Genomic DNA, 25100 nt, shown 5'->3' with positions numbered 1-25100 from the left:
ATCTACAGTGCAACAAAGTCAAAGTTACAGGTCAGTTACAAGATGCTTCAAAAGCAGCCTAAGGACACAGGAAGAGAGGATCTCAGAGAGCCCTTGTGATTAATCCCAAGCAGTACACTTATCAGCATTTACTTCACTTATCTGAAGTTAACTAAATATTGTTTAGTGACAGTTAGAATTTCCACAGATTAAGACTAATCAGAGATGACTGATAGCAAGTCGTATCTGCTGCCGATGGGCACAGCATGCGTCATTGTTAAATACTGCAGGAAAAGACTGTAGTATAATATAGAATATCCAAATACCCTGAGGTAAGAGGTCCCTGAAGAGGCACAGAGACTGTTAAAAAGAAAAAAATATAACACTTACTTTATTATATACAGTATAGGAAAGAAGGGTCTCTGTTCTCTCAGCCAAGAGATGAAAGCTATTGTTCTGATGGATTCTGCAGTTTCAAGTTCGGGGAGATGCGTCTAAGAGACAAAGTGTATTGTTAATACATGCACAATGTTTTTCAGAGAAATAAACAGGACGCTAAAGATGAGCCAAGCTCTATCCTAATCACGTATAAAGAAATCTCAGATAGATGAGCTGTGTTTCAGTCTAGTTTCCTTCAGAAGGGCTTGAAACAGTCCAATGCATTGAACTGGTAGCAGTGACTGGGCTATCAGACCGGTGATGTCCGAGCTGCATTCAATACCCGCTGTACTGCAGAAACTGAAGGACTTTCCCATTAATCTACTGTGCTACCTATTCCCAAGCATTTTCAGGCTTCTCCCACAGCTCTGATGTAATCATCACCAGCCTCTTCTTAGTGTGATTTCTTAGTAAGACCTAGATTAAAGTTTTAGCCTGGAGAAATTCCAAGAGAGACAACAGAAATTATTTCTTTTCCTGGAACTGGATTTATAGTGAACCATAACTAGAGAGCCAACACTTTGAATAGTGGTATTTTTAGTTCTAGTGAAGATACTATTCTGGCTGCACTGGGTGACTGACATTCAGGAAAACAAGCATGTACCATATTCTGTGGTATTGAGGCATAACTTGGAACTCCAAGGACTTGGCTGATAAAGTTCTGCCCACAGTTCTTTCCAATCCACAGAAACATCACCTGAAAGACACCCAACAATAACAACATTAAACCAATGCAGAACCACATCTTGGCAGTCTTCTACACGTTTCGAGTTCTCAGAAAGAACCTGTCATGTAAATATAAATTTTTTTCATCACCATACAACTTACAGAGCCAGCATCCATAAGATAAGCACCATCCCTACTCAGCTTTTCCACAGACAGTTGGAGAATGGGTGGCTGAGGTATGGTTCTATCATTTATGTTAAGAGCTCCCTAAAAGAGGGAAAGAAAAAAAGAAAGAAAAAAGCAAAACCACACAGTTCACATCATAATGCATCTGAACAGGCACAAGACCAGAAGGCTAAAATAAGAGTAGGATACAGGATATTGAATACTGCAACTGAGTAGTTTTCCTCAATTAGGTTCAAGTTTTATTTCAAGTACATACCCCACCATTAAACCCCTGACATTTTTATTTTTATTTATAGAGGTGTACTAAAAGCATCAAATTTATCTTTGTTAATCCGTTCCAGAACTGGAATATCAGATTTGTTATCTACAAAAGTTATGACTGGCAGAATTATTCAGGCCCTTCTACAAACATTCTCACACTGTTTACAAAACTACTTTGACATTTTAAAATAAGGAAACTATAGCGGCATAAAAAGGTAAAACATCTAAAGGTAATACTGTCTTTAAGTACACGTGATTTATAGTGCAAGACAAGGACATAGAACAAAAGTGAAATAAGCTGAAAAAAAATCCTTCCTCATCCACCCATTGCTAGAGCACACCTGCACTCCAGAATTCATCAGTCCAATCCCAAAGAACAAAACGCAGGAGTGTACCAAACGGAAAGATACAAACCAGTAAATTTTAGCTACATAGCTTTAACGTAGAAAACGCTTATGATGTGAAAATTTGTGTTTAAAAACTTCACACAAATCTGTGGAACCAAACACAAATCATGCAGCAATGCGAAAACTCACCTCATCTGTGAGATCATCAACTCTGTACAGGTTGGGATGAGTCATGAGCATGAGGTAAACAAGGGGCTGGTTCTTAACTTGACACATGGTAAAAATGCGTTCATCTAAACGTGCATTTGTCCCGGTTTGGAATGCTTTCTGCAAACAACCAAGCATTTTCACTTGTCAGTTAAAACAAAGTTTTTAATTGCATTCAAAAGACAGTTTAATTTAACACACCGCCTATTGTTTATTTCTAATTTACTTAGAGTCAGAGTGCAGCCATAAACACTGTCTCACAACACGGTGCTTTACCACTGCTATTTTACTTCTCCATAGTTCTACACAGTGCGTTTCACATACTATTTGCATGCAAGTCCCATTATTCCCATTTTTGGTTCCGCAACCAGCCACGACCTTGGTAAACTACTGATGCACCGTTAATCTTTTCTAATTTTTTTTTTTTTTCTTCTAATTTTCTACAGGTGAGATGAAAGTGTGTTAAAATAAATCTTTTCTAACATACACCTCAAAAACACTACGTGATGAAATTTAAAGAATAAACGTTGGAGCACTTTACCTTTGACTTCAATGTGCAGAATCTTATGGGATCTGGACTTGCAATAATTATACAGCCCTAGCTTGCTGGGACCAAAAATTGAGCTGTAACTGAAACAGAGCCTCCCTCTGACTGAGTTAAATGCTTACATGGCCTTCCACATGAAAAAGGTCAAACCTCAGTGCAAGCAAGCTAGCAAGCAGCATGCTGCTTAATGCAAGAGGTAAAAAATCAGAAAGCTGCTCTCTAGAACAGACATCTATCTTGTCCAACACTTAAAATGACTTTTTAGTATCAGTTGAGGAGAGTCCATAGTCAAAAACTATTTACCTTAAGGCCTTTCTGCAGTCTTCTAAGCACTGCAAAGACTGGGAAATGCTTTAAGCCTTTTGCAAGAACAGCCAAACGCTACCTCTCTGTCAGCCAGTCAGATCTTTTAATCCACATTGAACTACTATGTGGATGTACGGTTATGCATTGCTAGAAATGCACAAAAACTAGATTCCTGAAAAATATTCTTCCTTTCACGTTGTCTAGACTAGTCAGGCAGTGTCTTTAATATTTTCCCACTGCCCTGATTGCATCATTTATCCTTTTGCTCTTACGCAGGCTTCTAAACTACATCATTTGCCATAGCAATATTCTTTAAACAACCTCGTTATCCCATACGGCTCTCCTTTGCAGGCAAGAACAGAAGCTCTTTTTATTACTCTAACACATTTGCTTCATGAAATTCTCCGAGTCCCTTCCTTTTTCATCAAAGGACAGGTCCCAGATAAAAATGCAGAGTCACCGTCTGTCACCAAAATAATACTATCTGCTCAGGCCTAAGACAAACAATTAAATAGGCTTTGTTCTACACTGACCTTTCAGTTACCAAATGCTGGGGTGCAGAGAAATGGAACTGTTATCTCCCAAGAACTCTATACAAGGAGAGCCATTCTCAAATTTGTGAGACATCTCAATATCCAAATAGCAAACAGCAGGAAGGCTGGCTTTTTTATTAAACAATCTAAATCAAGCAACTTCTCAATTCTGAGTCTTATAAAAATGTTGAAAGAGATGATAGATGCTGTTCTGTATCCCAAAGAAATACCATTTTACTTCAGGCTGACATGCCCAACACAGACAATCATCATCTTGCATGGCTTCCTTCTAGTTCTCACCTGTTTTAAGAGTGCCAGTACATAAAGTGGGAAGAGCCGTAGTGAACGGGGGGCCATGAGACCGGGTTGTTGAATGCTTAGGACTGAAGAACGGTAAGCAGATAAAGAGTCTATCACTGCGTTGACCAAAGCATCTCGAGCGTCACTCAAGCTAGCAGAAACAGACCGGTCCACAGCTAAAAAGAGAGCAGGAAGTTTAAATAAGCAGCTTTTCTTCCTTTGATGTGAATATAGTCACATAGTTAACTTTTCTCATTTTGAGATGCCTGCAAGCATATGTTGATAAACTTCTACTACATTACAGAGCAAGTTCAGATAAATGATTCGGAAAAGAAGCTGGGGCCCAGTTTCCTGTATTAGCCACCAAAAGCACGATGATGTACCAGACTAAGATCATAAGTCTTGACAACATACAATCACGCTGATACCTTACCTAAAGGCAAGAATCAAAAAACCCCTCGAGTTTACAACTCCCCTTCAAAGCGGGCTTCAGAACTGCTCCTTCCAATACTATTTCCCAGAGGGCTACTACTGAAAGCTTTGGCTATGTACGTTGGAAATCCCTAAACGAGCAGCTCTTCTCATGCTTACCCATATTGGCCAACAGCCCCGTGATAGCTTGTACATCTGCCCCCAGGTAGACATCACTCAGTGTTGTTACAACAGGCAAGCACATGGTGTGGACACGAATTCTTCTTTCGCCTACAAGAAAAGAAGGCTGCAGTCCCCAAACTTTACTTTCTTTCTATGAAACGATACAGGGAAGGCCACTGCATACTCAACTTTTGCCATGCCTAAGTATTGCAATTACTTGGACAACTTCTACGTTAACAAAGCAGTTGATCTGTGTTTGACTAAACAAGCAAAAAAATTAAGATGTAATCTGATTTATCAAAGAAGTGGTGAACCAGACTGTTCACAGTAGCAGTTAACAACCGTTAGTTTTCAGTTCTGGGTTAAGGCTATTCATTTACAGACCGGAGTAAGGTTCCCAAGAAACTTCTTGATCTAGAAGAAGCAATAACATCAACTACACGCAACAACACATCACAGCTCTGATCTTGATGTTGGACAGAAAATATTAGTGTAGTTATAACTGCACTGCAGCTTATAAACATATACAAAACACTAATCTAAATACCGTACCATTATTGTACGCTGCCTACACTTCTTACCTTTGCTGGATGTGTACAGCAGGGCTGACTGAAAAGAAACAACTTGCATGTCAGTAAGACTTTCTTCTACTGACATTTGCACAGCATAGCCTGCATCTGGGTTTACGTTAGGCAACGATAACAAGTCTGTAGATCGCACAAAGAAGTTCCCATGGAAGGTATGAATGGAAAGACCTACAAGATAAGACATATATCTCATTGTTTTATTTTTATAGTTAAATGTGAACTACAGACACCATTTACACATCCGCAATTACTGTTACATGGCTATGCATCAGAACGCTAAGATTCTTCTCAATGAAATAAAGCATCTTCTGGAAAGGTAAATGTCCCAAATAGGCAACTAATCCATCGAATCCACAAAGCCTGGCAGAAACCAGGAATTCAAAAGGCAAATCAATGCAGAGTAATAGTACGTCTCTAGACTATAAGAAAGACAGTCCCTTGCAGTATTAACCACTGTTAAATGCAGTACCTTTACTGATATCAAAGTGCAAAGTATAGTTTTTAAAAATGGTTTGATTCGTCATACTGAATTTTACTTTTCTAATGCTCATCTTTTAACCATTTAAACTTTTATAAAAACCAAAACACTAATGAAACGTTTCCAAACAACAGGAAAAAGAAAGTGTTCAAACCTTTGGTGCATCTTATCCTCATGACAGCCTCAAAACCAATCTTCCTAGTTAAATATCGTTTCAGCTCCTTTTCTAGTTTTTCCACCTGGACAGGGTTATGTTTATGATGGTATGACTGGTAATAATAGACACTACCTGCAGAATACCTCGATATACAGCCTGAAACAGAAGCAACATACATTGGCAGAGTGCGGACAGTTGCCGCTGTGGTCTTTAAATATAGCGGTTGTAGCAGTTGAATCCAGTATTCCCTTTAAACATTAAACTCTTCACATCTGCAAATACCTCTGTTACATAGTTATAGGCCTGCATACAGAAACATAGATGTAACAACTGTATGTTCAATTATGTTTATAGTTTATCAGCTCTGAAATGGTTTTCAATTGGCCTGAAGAAAGTACAGGCACTATGTCACTCAAAAGGTTACTTAAATGGAGAGAAAAATAATTAAAATTCCATTGAAGCCGACTCTAAAGATATTTACGCTGATGGTTAAAAGGCAGAAAAGAAGAAAAGTATTTCCAGCAGCTTATACCAGGATCACAAGGATCTCCTGACTCACTGAATAAGGGAAAATATGAAAACAGTTATGCTAAATCAGGAAATACTGAAAGATTACATTCTGTTCACTGTGCGTCTCTGCTCATCAAGGATGAGCTCACATCTTGGCACACTACATTTATTCAAATCCGTTTCTACGTATTTGTCAAATGTATAAAAGTTACATGCCCCAAAGTAGCTTCATATGACTTACCTAAAGAAGCCAAGTCAGAGTACTGTCCACTAAGAAGAAATAAATCCACTGCAACCTGCTGCCCTGAGCAGTCCAAGGCTAACTTCTTGTAAAAATCAGTTGACGGTGTCAGATGTATGTCCTATTAATAGGACAGAGTGGCAATTCAAACAGATTAACACATTTACTGCCCATTTTCGGGGGAATGAATAAATAAATAAAACAAAACAGAACATTAATCTGAGCTTATAGTGTTTGGGCTTTTTTCAGTCTTTCTACTATATAACAAAGGAGGGTTAGCTCAACAAGACAATCACAACATTCACCTAAAATAGGCAGTTCCAGAGCCACATACATTTATAGAACAGGGTAGTCAGTTCTCTTAACCTTTTTCTTTTCTAACCTTTGCAGTTGCTCTTTGGTTTGGTTCTTCTCGTGATTTTAGCGCTCCCATTCCCACAGATGGAAGCTGTGTCTGGAAGACAGAGATTCTACCACCAGTTGGGGACATCAGTTTAAAGGCAGCCTGTAACGCAGGCCCCAGAGCACTCTGGGTTTCCAGGGACTTGGTAAACATCTGTGGCAGGGTCTTCAGTAGATCTTGAATTAGCTACAATTAAGAACACAAAAATATTATGAGCCAAGTCTTAGGAGTTTTCTTCTTTATAGAGTTGATTGCTGAACATACGTATACAGGTATTAGCACTTCAGATATTAAGGCAGAAAATAAAAAGCCCTAGCAAAAAGGCAGAAAATCAAAAGCAAAAGTCAACGTTTACCAACTTGAAACAAGACAGTGTTTTACAGTCACATAGATAAGCTAAGATCTCTCTTTTTTTCTACTGCAAACCTGGCATTTAAACCACCGGTATTAAAGACCATTAAGTAATCCACAAGTTATCAAATATCTCCTGCTACATGAATGCCACATGTTATTGAAGACAGTTCTTACCTCTCTGTTTTCATTTAAATTCACTAGTAAGTTTTCTGGCATTGGTATAAATACATCTGGAAGAACAAAAACGCGTTTAAGTTATCTTTTAAAAAAGTCACGTCAAGCTTTCTCCAATTGTATTTGCTGAACGTCACTAGCAATGCATAAATCCATTCAAACACAGATTTTGTGGATTGGTTGGTTGGTTGGTTTCCTCCCACCCCCCCCCACCCCCCAAATACATAGCTGTGGCTAGAATACCATTTTAGAATAAAAACAAAAAGGATAATAAAGCATATATAACAAAAAAAAAAAAGGGCATAGGGAAGATCTTCCCAAATTCATTCTATCCTGGCCCAATAATATACAGTGAAAAGTGACTTGAAACTAAAGATAGAAGAACAAACACTAAGCATCATTCACTGCAGATTCCACAGCCATTTACTGAGCATCAGTATTTCGACTGGTATCATAATAAAAGTCTAGATAATTGTACAGATTAAACTAGAAGTCAGGAAGGTTGACTTCACATTTCAATTCATGAACATTACGTCTACGAATGCTAAAAATAAGCAAACAACAACAAAACTTTCCACAGCATCATTCAGATATTAGGAGCTTTATAAAAGATCCCAGACATATGCTACTTCTCACTAGTAATAGCTTTAGACTAGTGATGGTATCTGTAAACTCCCAGCGCATACGTTTTAAAAGTGGTGTCAAAATCAGTAGTTGCTAATAGATACTGCTCACAGAAGTTATTTCTGCATACCTTCAATATCTGACACTATAAGCATCTGAGGCTGCGAGAGACCTTCCTGAAGACTGTAGAAATGGATTGTGCTGTCAAACGTTATGAAGCCTATTTTTGTTCTAGTGTTCCCAGGAAGCCTAGAAATCAGACATATGGTGCTCAGCAAGATGAAATTTTATTTCTGTAGAGTTTAAAAAAAAAAAAAAAAACAACCCACTGCACCTGCCCAAGGTTGCTAGATGGAGTTAGCTTAACAGCTATATTTTTTACAACAGCTTGACTAAGTCATTTTTAGAAAGAAAGAGGGGGAAAAAAAATTGAGCTCATATTAGTATTACCTAGCAGAGGCTCAAAAAAAAATCTTTTCTAAAGAAAGGTAAGAAGAAACAGGTGAGTAATAGTTAGAAAGAATAAAAACGTCTCCAGACCAGCAATAGGTGTCTGTAATTTTTTCGTTTTTTTCTTTAATGGAAACCTTATCCTGCAACCTGACTCTGTAGGGGAGAATTATTCCAAGACAGCTATGTAAAGTTCTGAAGAAAACAGATGCTCCAGTGAAAAATGCTTTGTACTACTTAGTGCTGGAATGCAAAGACTTAACTAATAGTCCCATTTGGAAATCCAGCGCAACAACTCCCTCAGAAAGGACTGAAAAATGGGAGAATTCCACAGTGAGAGTTTGAATTAACTTTTAGCATTTTTTTTTCCAAAGCAAGTCAAATAGAAAGTTGGACATCAGCTCTACTGGATACAGATCTGTCAAAAACAACATAAAAGCCCAAAGAAGAAATAAGCTGCAAAACACCAAGCAGCATTTATGCAAGTTCAACTACAGTTTTTTAATGAAAAAAAAAAAAGTTAGATGCATCTGGTCCTTTCAGTGAACACTTACCTAAATTTCAGCTTTTAAAAAATATACAGTTCAAAAGACTTCATAAATATATTTATTCCTTTTTGGGACTCAAAAAGGAGACAGAAGAAAGTCAGACGGAGAAACTTGCCTTAAAATTAACAGTTTTATTGGTGCAGCTGCGATGGGAAAAAGACTACAGCTCAAGGCTACGTTTCTATGCAATGCTGGTCATTGCCAGCTACCACTGGGAAATTCCTGTTCTACACAGGAAGCGGTAGCATGTTAATATCGAACATGAGTTTTCCAAGTCTTCTGAAGAGTACGGAAAATAGAGAAGATTCTAAGAAAAAATACTTACAAGTCAAGATTGTCTAACAAGGTCTTACAGACTGTATTCAAGTATCCTGTCTCTATTGCATTATGAGAGACATCAAACACAAAGAGGTACACAGGTGGCTGAGGTGGACGTAGCTGAGAAAAGAAAAGATTCCCTTTATTTTTGAAGTGACACTTACTAGATTTGGTTTCTTCATTCCACTGCAAGTTTAAGTTGTGTTAGTTAGAACAGCATACAGATGACAGCTAAAATTTATTAATGTATCTGTCCCTTATCGGGTAATTCTACAATTCTGGCTTGCTTCCCAAAGACCTACAAATATCTACATATTCTAACTACAGAAACATTTTGACATCATATCTGTTTATAAACGAAAAAATTCCCATCTAAAATTCTTCCCAAGACTTCTCAGATACATTCCTTGAGGCAGCAACTGGCCTCCTATACCTGAAAGCATCCTCTATAGAAAGAATTTTCTTTCCCGACTTGCCTCTGGAAATAAAACAAAGCAAGAGATTGATAAAGAATAAATAAAGCCTTACCATGTATTCAGATGGAGCCATAAACTCAATAGTAGCATTCTGAACTTCAGGTCTTTTATGAGGTTCTCCATAAGCTCTTGTCACAGGATTATACATGAATTCTTCAGGAACTATGTAGATAAGTTTACAGGATTACTACTTCACGCTAGTATTAGCCGTGCGGCATTTCAAAACAAATGCATCAACTGTTTTGTGTCCGTTGGACAGTACTACTTAGAGAACTATACCAGGTAGGGCAGCTGCTTCATACCCTAGCAGGTGACATTGGGAGACCACTTCACACTTACTACGGGTCATCAGTGACTGCTGTCTCTGCCTACGGTAAACATTTTCCATATAACATAGCCTCAGCATGACTGATGATCCCTAACACAGATAGGGTCAACAATATTAGTCTCAAAGGCCAGGGCTGAAAAGGTTAACCTTAACATAACGATTTAAGCCACTAAGCACATTCAAGCTTACCATCATTCACTCTGTAGCACAAATTGCATTTCCATCTCCTTTGGTCTAGGAAGCTGACAAAAGGGTTAATATACGTCCGGCAGGAACGGCATCTCACTATAGTGCTTGAAGTGACCACTGGCAATTGCTGGAAAATAAAAGCTTCCCATTTAAAAATGTCAATGTAGGATAGTTATTCATCTATGATAACAACACTATTTACACTGTCCTTCCTGATTATCTAGTCAAAGCACACTTGTTTAGGAAGAAGCATTAATGAAGATTTATTTCTGCATCCACACAGCATCTTTTCAACTCAGTAAGACGGCCAGTCAGGGCTAAGCTCTAACCTATTTGGCTGCATATGTTTCTTTTTCAAGCCTCTTAAGACTTAAATTTTGTATTTGTGGTTTAAGATAAGAGTCCTATTCCCAATTCAGAACAACAACAAAAGACTAAAAAAACAACCTCACATATTTGAAAAAACTTAAATTGTGGAAAAGTAACACTGTTGTAAAGATGCATTCCTAAGTTCACAAAGTCTCCTGGGTATCTGAGAACGTCCCAACCCATTTAACTATTAATTCTTAAATAAGTTAAGAATTAGTACTCTGTTTGGTATACAGGAAATCAGTAGCCAGAACTAACAATTATGTGACAAAACAACGTTACACAAGCAATATCATTATTTAAACGTATTGCCTTATGTCACAGTCTGAAATTAGGGTTGAGATTTTTTGTTGTTGTTTTTTGTTAAGTGGTGAGGCCTGAAAGTTTAAAAACGGCAGGGAGGAAAAATCTCAAGAAAAATAATATTGTGATTTCTACGGAACAGGGAAGTGTCAGTTACCAGAGTATTTTTCCGGGCCACGATTAATTAGCTAACATACTTGCCCTTCTTTTATAATTCATTGTCCAGTTCTGGACTCTAGTAAAGGCACAGCTTCAGCATACTTCAGCATTTAAAATTGTCAATGGTTTATCATACCGATAAGTCTTTGAAAGGATGAAGCAGGAGCCCCAAAGGAAGTTTGGCTTTATTCAATAAGGCCTGAGTTTGAGGAATGTTAGTCAGGGTACAGCGGAACAACCTACATGGAGGACAAAGGGTTATTTTCAGAGGCTTTCAGGTAATAAAATGGTGACTTCAGTAGTACATAGCATCCTTTTTATTTTCTTTCCACAACTGGTGACAGCAAATTTCCATTTCCAGATAAAATATCTTTTTCAACTCCGTCAAATCACTCTGATTCAATCCGAACATGACCTACACTACCTACTTTGAGTTCTTATGTTACTTTATACACATGCTGTTTCTGCAAAATTAAGCGTCCCTTTAGTCAGTCAAGTCAAAGTTAAGCCTAACAATACTCAAAGTTGTGTCAGATCTTTATACGTGGTGTTATTTTGGAAAATCATTTGGAGCTGTCCCTATATACCAGTTTGAACCTGTGAAGTTTATACAGCTGTCTTAAAACTACCAGAAAATTAAAACTAAAACCACCACGCAGCCATATCTTCAGAGACTTCAGAACTCAATAGTTTCCACAAAGTGCAGGTGTGCAGAGTACATTTTTGAAATTCCAATCAAATTGTTTGCATGATTAATTTTACAAAGATGTTATGTCCTCAATCTGAAAAGCAGGAGTATCTGGCTATACATAGTTTGATTCAGACTTGTCCAATGAGATTATTTTAACAACCGTCAGCCTCTTGTTCAACTGTCCATTTACTCCTTAAATAGTTATCCTCCTTAAATAGTTATACAGAGGTCACTCGCGTTTCTGCATTCATAACCGCTTTGGTATACCCCTCGCTCACATGGTTTAATTCCTGTTGTATCTCTTTTCTCAATCACAGTTATAAAGAGGTACAATAAAGCTGGCAATAACTGCCTTGCAAGCAATATTTTTCCTTGTATTTCCAGGTGTTCTACACAGACACACAATTTTCTTGTATACTGTGAGACATGTTTAGAAAAAGCACTTAGCAGCCAAGAATCCTAACAGGAGGACTACAAGATCCTTTCAGGACTGAGGACAGAGTTACTTGAATCCACAGGTCTTAGTTTAAAATGGAATTAGCAGGTCGTTCAAATTCTAGTGTATGCGCTACATAAAGAAAGGCATAACAGCAGCAGCTCTGCTAACTGCCTCAATCTTGGCTCCAGAGAAAAGACTAACATCAAGGGAATTTCTGACAGTTTTCTAAATAGCAATGAAGTGCCTAACTGATGAAATTATCTAATTAACCCAATAAAAACGGTTTTAGTTTTTTTGACAAAAAGCAGCAGCAAGTGAAAACAAATGCTTTCAAAACAATTGCAGAACATGGCTGGTTAATTAATGTTATGGTACACATGCAACTGTCACATTTTTGACAATCTCTTAAGGCTTTAAAATATTTCCTGGAGGATTTTTCTCAAGAGTACACGTGAAACTTGCTGTTTTCCTTCCTAAGCGAGGAGGAAGATTCAATTGAATCAATGACACAGGGTATACCATGACATAGGAAACGAAGGGATTGTTTCAAGACTAGGAAGTCATCTGCTAATAACTGCGAGGTATCAGTGATCTGGACAGTGTAATGCATACTTTCTGCTGCGTCTTCCTCGTTTCAAAGTTTAAAATACTCACCATCTTTATTTTAACAGAGCGAAGCCAGTTTTCAAAGTTTTCTACTCCCACAAAATTAAGTGTTTTGTGAAGAGTTACGTTTACCATTCGGAATTTATACTTTAATTTTTTTGATGAATTATAGCAAATGCATAGTCTTACTCAGGATTACAATTCAGCTTCTGGATGTCTTCATGCAAGTTTGGGACAGGAGCCTGCAAGAGGGTCGTAGGAAGAATATTTCGTTCTTGAAGAAGATTCACAGGTCTTAATCCTTCTTGCTGCAGAGTCAGGCCACCCATAGATGCAGTTAAGTGATTAGGGCCTAGAGGAGGCTAAGTCAAATTTTCAGAAGTTAGAGAGTATCTGGATGAAATTCACAGTTCCTTTAAAAAGCAGACAGATATTTCCCTTTCTTTTGTTTTGTGTATTAATTGTCACTGTGTTACAATAGTATATTTATAAATACCACTTGTTACATAAACTTGGACTTAGGTTTGCAATGTAATGCAGGTAAACATTAGCACACATTTGCCCTTAGACTTTAAATAGAGGCTCAACCGGCAAACTTGCTTCTCAGTTTGCTGTGAAAGTTCAGGGGAAGAAAAAAAAAAACAAAACACATCAAACACTTCAGCTAACAACAACAGTAACCCGAGGGAAGAAAAACATGCTCAAAGCAGCTGGGAGTTTTTAAGAACAGAAATATTCTGTAGAGCTTTGAAGACAGAGCATTTCAGAAGGAGCTGGCGCACAGTTTTTCCAACTGTTATTAAGGTAACAATGAAAGCATTAACTTCTGGCCACATCTGCGGTCTTAAACAAATGAGGCACTCACCAGTGAACCACAGAAGTAGAATTCCATAGATGCCCGATACACGTTACCAGTTTTCTTTAGCCAAGGGCAGCAGCTAGCCCCAGGAGGCTGGTTTAGGGTATTGTGGTAGCAAGACGACAAAAATCAGAAAATCTTTACCTGGTGGAAAGGTTTTGCTCCATCTGGATATTGCAGAGCAGGTGCTTGCATTCCTGGTGCTCCAGGTGGAGAAGTATTTTGGTAGCCTGGTGGCAAGTTAGGATACGAATATCCAACGCTTTTACCCATCTTAAGGTTCGGGGGGGCCGGAGAAGGATGTGTGGTTGCTAGAGACAGAGAAGACAATTACTTCAAACAAATTCCTGAAGAACTGCAGCTTGGTCAATGCGTTAATAAGCGGGAGATTGTTTCTTTCTTTTTTCTTTTTTTTTAATTAAAGTATAAACAGTTGACAAGTAGCATCAATTTTGCAAAATCTTTATAACTGTTTTACTATACTTACATGAAAAGACATGCTAATTGGCAATGTTTCAAATTCCACATTCAGTTTTCTTTCAAGACAGAAATCAAACAGACTACATACATTCATACATAAATATTTAAACCTCTATCTTTCATGAAACTCTTTTAAAAAAAGAAGCTATGTAATGGTAAACTTATTTAATTCCAAAGCCTTACCCATGAGGCCACCTCCTTCTATCGCATCATAGCTGTTTTGGACCACAGATCCATCTCTGACAGTAGACATAGCATCACCTATAAAGACGACAGTCCCAGTAAAACTTTTCACGAGTTAGTAAGAAGTCATAGTAAGGTAAATGAGAAGCAATTCTACTTTCCAGATGAATATGAGGTTATCACAGTTTGCATTTACTTTGTTTCTGTCCCAGGACAAAGCTGAATTAAATATACATCTTAGCATACGTGGTCTCCCTACTAACGTCACCTCAAAGGACATTCATAAAGACCCTACAAGCCTTTTCGAAGGAAAAAATAATTTTAAAAGCTCCTATATATCTGGTTGACTAAACTGTTAAGTTACTTTAAAATTAAGGATTCTTAATAGACCCCAGGGTGATATGCAGTAAGGTGTCAAATGCTGTTCCTGGTCAGAGGAAGTGTTCGTAGGTTAGCTGCAGTTTTCAAAGCATCTTCAAATTTAGGTACTGAATTCTCTGCAAAAAAATTTCATTGATAGCACATGGAGACATCAAACGCCTTTCACTCACGCACTCAGTTCGGTGCTGTTTACTGAACAGCAAAAGTTCCGAGATGGTCACAAACCAATCAAGATGTAAGTTCCAGTTGAGATAACAAAAACCTTGAAATTGAGAGGGCATTCTCACAGTACAGCTTAGGCTAAACTTACTGGGTCTACATAGACAGAAACAAATACCTATTGCTAAGGGAAAAATACGCACTCTATTATATATTATCATTAAAATCTCAAAACATGACCCAATTAAATGAACTTACTACTACGTTATACACCGAATGCTGCTGGTAAGAAGTAGTCAATCCACTTCACAGATTAAACATCTCTCTCTCTCCAGGGGCCTGGAAATGCTGCACTTTTTCTATTGTGAAGAAAACATTTTCTAGGCAAAAGCAGTTTCTAATGCCTTTCATGTGTTCAAAAGTAAGCTAAATCTGAATATACTGTTCTTGTATTCACACCGTTACCACACACAAGAAACTGTCCATCTGAAGACGCACGGAACCTTAGCAACTACCTTCAGAAAATGAACAAGTCCAAGATGTATGTTTCAGTGCTTTAAACGGAAGGGAAAGGTATGGCTACATAAACGGGTAAAGAATAGCAGAGTAAGCATTTTAGCTTTCCCTACAAAATAAAATGATAGAAGAGGTAGTATAGAGACTGCATCCTCCATAGGAGTTAGGGATGCAGAAAAAACAGCATTTCTTAATACTATTTTAGAGCACTGAGAAAGAAGGTGGTGACCACAGCAGATATGGATGTGTTGAACACCACTTACAAATATATTTTGAACAAACATCTGGGTTTTTTTCTCTAAAAAAACAACTGCCAACAGGAAATACTTTGCTTCCTTCTATGCCCATATCCATTCCTTTCAGATAAAGTTATGTTGCATTAGTATCAATTTTACTATACGAGTCCCTAATAAAAACAGGACACTTGACCTCGTAGGCTGTGTATTAGAGCAAGTTGCAACGTCCAGGTTCAGCAGAAAGAGCAAATCTAGTTCCTACCTTCTCGATTTGCAGATGAATTTAGCAGAGACTGTGATACAGAGCTATTAGGTGGTCCCGCTGTCAGTGCTGATGGCCTAATTAAAGGCGGACCACCAACTGGAGGGGGTCCTAAAGGTGGCCTTGAAGGAGGGTGGAGTGGAGGTAAAGGCTGAGTCACTGGCGGGGGTGCAGATCCTGTAAAGAGACTCATTTTTAGAATGAGTTTAACCAAACTGAAAAGGTCACAAAACCTTTCTTTAAGGCAACACACAAGCTGAACTTTTAAATATTCCTCTTATTCAAATGATATACAGCACGAGACACAGTGTGAAAGGTTCTACAACTTCAGGTTGTTTCTGACATATTCCCAATACACTAGGTCCTGTAGCTGTTATCCATGATCTCTTTCAGTTATGCGTGGCAACTGCTGGTAAGAATTTCAGGAGGCACACAAAGCAACCTGATTTCAATTACTCAGTCTGGACTTCATAGAATTATAATACAGTCCCACACCAGACATCAGAGTATAGTGAACTACTAAGAGTTGAAACAGATTCTTTCTGACAGAAGGCTCCTCTTCCACTTTAATAACCTGATGCAAAATAACAAAATACAGATTCTATAGCTACTTAAACTATGCAGGAAAGAAGATTTCACATGGGAAAACCAATGGCAACACACAGTTTGTATAAACCTATTACACAAGTGTGAGGTGCTTTGCTTTAAAATACTTAACATTAGAAATTAAAAAAAACACACAGGAAAGTTTATCACTTTATTTTAAAGTTCTAAAAATAATTTGTAACTTTTTGCAGAAAGCCCTGAACTGAGAAGAAGTCATCAACTTCTTTCCTCTAGGACTTGTCTCAAGCTGAGACATTTAGAAAGCCTACTACTTTTCTCCCCTTAGAGAAATGCCAAATCCTAGAAGTACCTTTGCCCCGTTATTCCTGGGGTCAGTATGCCTGCCCTTAGTTAACTCTAGGAAGATATCAATGCGTTTTAGATAAATATAAGAGGCAGCCTTTCAAGAGATAAGATCAAATTATCCAGCATCATCAGGTCCTGACATGACACAGAAGTTCACAAACCACACATGAAAGTACATTGACAGATTCCATACCACATGAGATGAACCTGCATGGTATGGTCAAATTTAAGGGAAAAGGAAGAGAAAAAAAAAAAAAAAAATCACATCTAGTGAAGTTATCTGTTGGATCACTCCATGTTGGATACTGAAGAACAAACTAGCAATTGTTATACACAAGCAATACTATTACAGAACTTGGAAGAGATTCTGTTTCTCTGAGAAGCTGTCCAAAGTTAGCCACGAAGACAGCTAGCAAACCTGTGTTCCAACCACAGAACAAGCATGATCAGTAAAATAAGCTATGTTAATTTTAACAGTGATCATTGTCCTACAAAAAACTAGCAAGGAAATTGCTCAGGAGGATTCACTGTTGTGTGGATATAAGAATTCTCCTGTTTCAGTCATTCATTCTTACTCTCTATATCACTTAATGAAATTTCTCATCATTTTCCACCCCCACTCTGAGGTACTAATTGTTCATTCCAATAAGCTGTCTGAAAGAGTTTCATGAATTTTAAGAGCTTAAGACAGCTTGAAATCATAACACTATTAGCCAGGCACATAACAAGAAAGTAACATCAGAAAGATGTCTAATATGAGGTCAGAAGCATTTCACAATAAAAAATATTTGCTTTACCATTTAAAATATTTCTGTACGTAACTCTTATTAGCAAGTTCAGAGGGAAAGATAGTTAGAAAAACTGAGTAATACCAAACAACCATTTAGTAAAGAGAAACTAGAGTATGAGTTTGTTTCCACAATATTCACAGGTTACATAAGAGAACTGTTAGCGTTATCAAAGCTTTTAGCCATTGCCTACATCAGCAGGCAAGAGACCAAAACAGAACACGGGCTACAGAGGTGAGAATTCTTTGCATCTCATGCTTTCAGAATATTTTCTAAAGGCTAACAATTAATACTGGATAGTGACAACTGCAAGTTTAGATGAAGGAAGCTTTCCATTCAACAGGCCTCTATTTCAATGGCATGCAATGCTTTCCAGTTTTGTTTCCAGGCTGTACTCATGTTGTTTGCACCATCCTGACTGAGGCTGTTCTGAGAACTACCAGAATTAAGTGATTAATAGAAAGGCTAACAACATTTTAACTTGGGGGGGGAGGCACATCCCACACTCGCTAAATAGTATTACAGTTTTCAATTGTGAAGTCCAGAAGTCCTCACCTGAATAAAGCATGCAAATACTCCGACAGCCACCCCAATGAACAGCGGAGGCAACGAAAACACACATATAGCTTCCCAGAGAACAAGACACCATTCAGAAATTACCTGCATCGGTCACCCCAACCAAATCACCTAAATTGCATATAGAACTTTCATCTTGAGTCCAAAGTCGTCATGCCCTGTACTTGTGATGTGCATTTTCTCATAATATCTGTTTTGACAATCCAGTTCTACAAGCAAATAGCGGCTGCAGAGTAAATTCTATATTCTCTTTTTAAAACGGAAACTGAGAAAGGGACATTAGCAGTCAGTTAAAAAAACAAACAAAAAAAAAACCCCACTACTGAAGACTTACGGTTACCTGGCTTCATATAGCTGTTCTGAAGTGGAGGACCTCCTGGAGAAGCAGCATATTGATAACTTCCTGGAGGACTTGTATTTCCTGATAATGGTGACGGTGGTTGAGTTGATACTGTCCCCGTCACATGAGCCAAATGGCTTGTTTGAGACCCAACTGGATGGCTCACAGGAGTCTGGCTATACTGCCAGTTTGAAAGCACTGCTGGGCTAGCTGCAGGAGGAAAGCTACCAGCAGATGATACAGCAGCCGAGTTTTGCAGTGCAGGCGACAGCACTTGTGGCACAGAACCTGTTTGTTGTACTGGTGACCCAGAAAGAGGTGCTACCGGTGGTCTATTGAGAATCTGTCCAGGTCCTTGATAATTATTTAATTGAGAAGCAATCTGAGAGCCACTATAGTTATACTGTCCAGAAGACTGATGTGGAGGAACCTTCGCTGGCATCTGATGTGAATATGATCCTGGAATTGAAGGGCTATGCCCCTGGCCATCTGATGAATGCATCAGCTGATTTTGAACAGGACCTGAAAGATAAAAAACCTTTAAAACATCAGCGTTGCGTGTGACTTCTGAAAATAAGATGTTTCTGGGAATCTCATTCCCTAAGATTTTATTAATCTCTAAGCCATAAAATGTTTTTCTTAAACAATAATCCAGGCACAAGCGACAGGTGCTGCTACAGAAGACGTGAATTCCATAGTATTTTGCCATCAACACTTACATCTTTGCTTAGTTATTTATATAAAGCAACGGTAAAACAGTGCAACTCACTAAACATTTCAATGTCTGAGCATAATCCATGATCCTAGACCAAAATTCACACACCATACTATTTCTGTCCTCAGAAATACCCAAAGGCAAGCCAACCATAGACTAGTGCTCTCCCACGCAACTGGCAGTAGTACAAAGTAGCAGACTGAAAGCAAAAGAATACCTTACGTAACAATTCAGTCTCACTTGAGGATTGACAACAACTTAAACTTTACAGGAAAGACATGAACAGTCAGTATCAGCATAGGTCACCATGTTATTTCTCAAGTGACAAAGTTAATCTATGAAAGTTTCTGTAGTTAATTTTAGTAGGAGAACTAGTCATACATATGCTACCCACGTAAAAACCCGGTTGCTCAGGAACATGGAATGAAGGATAAAAGAGAAAACTTGATAGCTTGACTTGATAGGGAGAAATACAAATTTTCCAAGTGAAATCCTTCTGACTGAGCCAAATATACTAGATAACGTATGACACTGCCAATCAAGGCTGCTTAAAGATCATTAAAACACTTTCGGATGTTGGATCATTTATTTGAGCCAGTTACACTGTGGCTTTTGCCCCCCCCCCTTTTTTTTTTAAATCTCTAAACGGAGTTTGACTATTGGAGGCATTTCACATACAGACTTAAGTGTATGAAAGCAAAGAAGATACTCTTCTTGGTTGAGGCTTAAGATACAGCCTTGTACTATTTCCCAGATTTCCAGAATTAGCTAAGTTGTTGGATAATGTTTTTTTGAACCTATAAAAACCAAAGGCACTTATTTTCCATACCAGAAACCCCTGCAGGATTCAACACTATGTTAAATCTTCAAAAACACATCATGTAGATGTGCACATATATTTCATATACCAGTACTGGAAATTGCTGCCACCAGAACAAAAGTCCCATTTCATTTAACGTTAAAATAAAGAAGTCTGGCTTTCTAAGATACTGAAACGGCCTAGTCAATTTTCGAAAGGTGAGGAAGTTCACATTTCCAAGTTAGAACAACTCTGAACTCAGGCATTTACGACAGTAAAATAAGTTAACTACAGAACACATTGAAAAAACTAGTTAGGACAAATACTGCCACTGTCATTCAACTCATCACTCCTTAGATAGGCTTAAGCTACAGTTCACAGCCAGTTGCTTCCTCACAGAATATTGTGCATATCAGTGCTAACTACATAGCCAAGGTAGTACGAGGGTGCTAGGGGCCTCATCCTCTCCGCCTGTCATTTGCGCACAAAAAAGTAAGTACCATGCTATTCGCTACCTATTAATCACAATTTGCAATCTACATTTCAGTTAAGATATCCAGTTGTACCCCCCTGTCCTTGCAATGCTGGTCATTAGTCTTAGCAATATATAACACCCTAAAATCAATGATGTCTAAACAAAAAGCTTGCAAACATGAAAATTGTAACAATTATGAGTCATCTTTGAAAACTCTCCTGCAGCACACCAAATAAGTTTTTACAGTGGACTTTGTAAATAGATTGTTAAATTTAACTTGCTAACTCTAATGACTAAGACTTCTTATGCGATGACAAGCATCCCAATTGCATCGTCATGTATACTGATATACTAGCATGACAATAAATTGTACAAGAGATAGAACAAATATTAATTACTTTCATAACTTTATTAATCACATTAGAGTATGACTCTCTAGGCTGGTCAGGAATCAGAGTATGTGAATTGCTCTTTTAAACATTGTTTTCCCTGAAGTTTGAGGATAAGGTAATGAAAGTGAGGTAAAATCTGAAAATGAATGATCTAACGTTTTCTACGGCACTTCAGAAATCTAATTCAACATAGCATAACGTTCCAAATCTCAACTTCCCTTTCTATTTTTGAAGTCAGAAGAAGCACTACAAAACGTCTCAGTAGCCCGTGCTCAGTTCATGCTTTCAAGACATGCCTGCATGAATCTGCCAACAGAACTAAAGCAACAGCACTGAGGGGTATGAACCCTTTTCCATGACCTTCACAGTTGCACAAAGATTTCTCAGAACTTGCTATTTTGCTTATGTCAGGTACTCATTTTGACCTGACCTCTTTACTGAGACCTGTCAGAAAGCACACAGGCTCTTCAGCTTTCTCCGTATGCTGCTCGTTTCCTGCTCTGTTCCGTGAAGCCCAGGAAACGACAAGGAATTCAGTGTAGGCTGAAGATCACCTGCACAACAGCAAATCAGCTAAGGCTCAGAATACCACAGAGATGAGTTAGTAACACAAGAAAGGCCACCTGTTTAACAATGAAAGAAATCTATATAAGAACACAAGGTCATTCGATGTATCTACGAGATCAAGAATAGCACTGGAATATATACATTTTGCTCACGAGTTTTATACAAAGGGTCAAAATATTTGCTAGGTTAGGATTCAAGTTCTAGTCTCTGATATACAGAATTTCAACACGACCCACTCCAAGTCAGTTACTTTGTGCGTTGCTTTCACCAACTGCAACCTCCCCCACCTTCAGAGAGATACAAGAACACACACATTGAAAAGCCGAATTCTAATCGAACTACCACGGGAACGATCACAATCGGTGCCCAGTTCAGCCAAGTTTGACCCCCTGTTTTCCAAGCACACGGAGAGCTGATCAAAGCCAAACTCTTCTAAAGCATCTCATGACCTCAGAGTGCCATTCCAAGATATCACATGATCATACCAAAACAATTTTAAAAGATCCATTTACACTTAAAGAACGCCCGCTATCTTATTATTTCTTCTTCTCATTTACACTTAAAATCTATTACCTGGAAAGCAAGTTAGTATCAGTATGCTATATTCACTTAACTGAAGATCACTATTAAAAGAAAAAACCAGATGAAGTAGAGGGTTGTTCCCAAGCAACCCATTGCTCAATACTAAAAGATTTACAGGTCAACATACAGTGCTGCTATAATGATTTACTGCCTTTGCTGAAGCACATGAGCTCAGGGAGCTATCTGCAAGAAGCAAGGTGAACAAAAACTGGAGAGAAAGAGCTGAGAGCCACGTAACAATTTATATTCTGTGGACAGCTTTCTTGCCACATGGACCACTGTAAGTATTCTAATAGTACTCCTGAAGTGTGCTCCAGACTGTTTTTAAAAGCTATTATTTTTACTGTAAAAGTCAAGGGTCACAGCACCGTCTCAACATATGTTTCAAACAATACTAAGAACCGTTCACACTTGAATAATCTCATTTATTTAAAGGCCAGTAACCCAAACCAGATCTCCAACATACCGTAACAACTGCTTTACTTTTATTACCTTATGTTTGCATAACTCTAAATTTCAGTTCTTTATTTTTTAAACACCTGACTGTCTGGTAGTCTGAAATTTCTTCTCCTCCTCCAACTATCTTCCCAAAACTTCCAGTATGTGATTGATCCAAGCTGCAGCAAAATCAGCAAATATAAAAAGATGCCAGTATGCAAACCAGCCCACTACGTTACTTCATTAGATAACATTCTTTCTTTATTTTGTGCATTCTCTATTTAGATCATAAACTCATCGGAATAAGAGCTCTCTTTTCAGATTGTATTTTATATGCTTCCCACATTGCTGACTCTATAAGCAACTGTACAGTTGTTTGTAAAATGTCATTTTGTAGATGACTTTGAGGAATAGCAATAAGCTGTCTGTGAAGAGGGAGGGGGAAGACAAGTCAAACCATTTAATTACTCACCACGTCTAAAGCAGAAAATTCAAAAGATCTCATTATAACTGAATTGTTTATGATGCAGAATAACTACTGAAACACAGAGAATTATGTAATTAAGGAATGAAGCATAGAGGATGCTCTATGCACATGTGAAATTAGGAAATACTCCCAACAACACAGATTTTCACACATGCAAAGAAAACTAAGATATGGAGGCAAGGCTTTCCTTGTGTTGCTTTCTTCCCAGTTTAAAAGGTTAGTTAGAAAGTCACCCAGTTTCACCTTCAGCACCTTTTCTTAGAGCAAGATATAGTTTGAGGGGAAGAAAGAGACAAGGCTTTTCGAGATTACAGCATATCGGACAAGAGCAAGTTAGTTTTACATGAACGACAAAATTAAAAACAAAAAAAAAAATCACAAGGAGCTTCAGTCTGAACTTAACAAGGTCCTCCCACTGCGAATGATAACCAGTGCCACATGTACAGCCAGGTTCCAAAGGGTCAGAAGCTCCACCGACTGTCTCGATTCTAACACAGTCAGGGACATGCTCTAAAATAGTAAGTCTGAGGCAATCCATTTAACACGTTTTACCTAATTACCGCAAATACAGATTTTTCGGAAAGCTATTTTTGTCAGTTTAGAAGCTGAGCAAATGCAGATTTTTCAGAAAGCTATTTTTGTCAGTTCAGAAGCTGAGAGACATCAGGGGGAAAAAAAGTACGTTGGGATACTGTTGTCATTAAGAGGTCAACAGCAAAAAATCTGAATAAAGACAGTTTTACCTGATGAACAACTGCACGTTTTTTTTCCGTAGCAGCACTTCACAGGACGCATCCAAAACAACAGCTCACCAAGTTTCCTACTTGGGGCAGTTCCCGACAGCTTGCGCTTCTGAAGCGTTAAGCTGGCGACCCGCTAGCGGTGCGCGTAAAGAGCAGCACGTAGGCATCACCCAGGCGTGGAGCCCACGTCCACTTTCAAATCCCTTTATGCTCCGCTATGGGGAGCATAAGGACTCGGTCAGCCCACCCCTCTTCTCCCCCTTCTTTTCTTTTTCAATCGAGCTACGTTTCGCCCTAAGAGGTCGGTAACCGCCATGAGGCGAACGCGGGCCTGCAGCTACCCGGAGCGTTGCCGCCGAGGCAGTAAAGCCTCGGCGCTGAAGCGAAGCGCCACATCCTTCTCCTTACGCCAGCCACGCAACTAACGCGCTAGAGCCACGGAGCAGCCGCCGCCCGCCGGCCCCGGCCCCCGCCGCCCGCAAACGAAAAGCCCTTCCCGGCGCGGCGCCCGCCCAGGCCTCCCCGCGGGCACCGGCCTCGTACGCGCGACGAAAGGGACCCCCGGGGGGGCTGGGGAGCGGCCCCTCCGGTCCCTTCAGCGCCCCCCCCTCGGTCCCCTCAGCGCCGCCCCTCCCCCCCTCGGTCCCCTCAGCGCCGCCCCTCCCCCCCTCGGTCTCCTCAGCGCCGCCGCCACCACCTCCCCTCAGCGCCGCCGCCGCCTCACCGTTGCTGTAAGGCTGCTGGCTGGCGCCGTTCTGGCTGCGGTAGGCGGCGGCGGCAGGCCTGGCGGGCTGGGCCATGGCGGCGGGCTCGGCGCTGTCGGCCGGGCTGGCTGCAGCCCGGCCCCAGCTCAGGCGGGGGAAAGGGAGGGGAGGGGGGAGGAACAGCCCCGCACCGGAACTACCGGGCAGGGCGCGCAGGCGCACTCCGTACACGTGGCACTTCCGGGCCGGGGCGCGCTGCGGCAGTGAGCGGGGCCGCCCGCCTTAAAGGGGCCGCAGCCGCCCCGCCGTGGGGGGGGAATCCGGTCCTCGCGCGCCCCAGTTCCCGCGGCGACCCCCGAGGGGCGCAGGCGCCCGCTGCCCTCCGGCGCTTGGCGAGGGACATCGAGGCCCCTCGAGCCCCCCCCAGTGCCTGGGGGCCGCGCAGGGTTTCACGCAAGCCTTGTCTGAACTAAGAAAATAGCGATAATGCTGTTCCTGCCGTAGGGTGTAACGCGCCCGCGGGACTGTCTTGTGCAAAGCAGGGGGGCGAGGGACTGACTCCGGGGGAAGTTTTGTGCAGCGTCTGCGCCACGTCCAGTAAAGCTCCCGCTTGTTCTCCTCCCTGCATTAGCGTCCTTAATCCTGCATCAAGGTGAACGTTATCTAGCGCGCCCTGGCTGGAAGCGATAAGAGGCGCGGATGTCCTTTCATCGCATTTTTGTCAAGTAACAAGGGACA

General features: G+C 39.8%; 1 protein-coding gene across 3 annotated transcripts in view; it reads right to left on the bottom strand.

Annotated features, from left to right (window-relative positions):
* The window catches only part of SEC24A (SEC24 homolog A, COPII coat complex component), a 30083-nt gene that overhangs the window by 3147 nt on the left and 1836 nt on the right, over positions 1–25100 (bottom strand). Inside the window, exons 1-22 of one of the 3 annotated variants that reach the window (XM_068959287.1) lie at positions 24383–24579; positions 18461–18982; positions 15845–16021; positions 14291–14368; positions 13772–13938; positions 12958–13130; positions 11169–11271; positions 10202–10328; positions 9737–9846; positions 9216–9328; positions 8023–8141; positions 7269–7324; positions 6720–6926; positions 6338–6458; positions 5584–5742; positions 4946–5119; positions 4362–4472; positions 3771–3946; positions 2067–2204; positions 1246–1350; positions 1022–1114; positions 370–473 (exon numbers count right to left, since the gene is read on the bottom strand). In XM_068959287.1, the coding sequence (XP_068815388.1) occupies positions 370–473; positions 1022–1114; positions 1246–1350; positions 2067–2204; positions 3771–3946; positions 4362–4472; positions 4946–5119; positions 5584–5742; positions 6338–6458; positions 6720–6926; positions 7269–7324; positions 8023–8141; positions 9216–9328; positions 9737–9846; positions 10202–10328; positions 11169–11271; positions 12958–13130; positions 13772–13938; positions 14291–14368; positions 15845–16021; positions 18461–18982; positions 24383–24458 (3209 nt within the window). In that variant the 5' untranslated portion in view covers positions 24459–24579. Of the gene's footprint in view, positions 1–369; positions 474–1021; positions 1115–1245; positions 1351–2066; positions 2205–3770; positions 3947–4361; positions 4473–4945; positions 5120–5583; positions 5743–6337; positions 6459–6719; positions 6927–7268; positions 7325–8022; positions 8142–9215; positions 9329–9736; positions 9847–10201; positions 10329–11168; positions 11272–12957; positions 13131–13771; positions 13939–14290; positions 14369–15844; positions 16022–18460; positions 18983–23658; positions 24221–24382; positions 24580–25100 lie in introns of those variants that run through there. The other 2 variants (XM_068959285.1, XM_068959286.1) reach the window with 2 other exon arrangements.

This window comes from Struthio camelus, chromosome 13, assembly GCF_040807025.1.
Source record: "Struthio camelus isolate bStrCam1 chromosome 13, bStrCam1.hap1, whole genome shotgun sequence".
In the NCBI taxonomy this organism is placed as follows: Eukaryota; Metazoa; Chordata; class Aves; order Struthioniformes; family Struthionidae; genus Struthio; species Struthio camelus.
The sequence above is the reverse complement of the archived record's forward strand: the minus strand, read 5'-3'. Positions and strand labels throughout refer to the sequence as shown.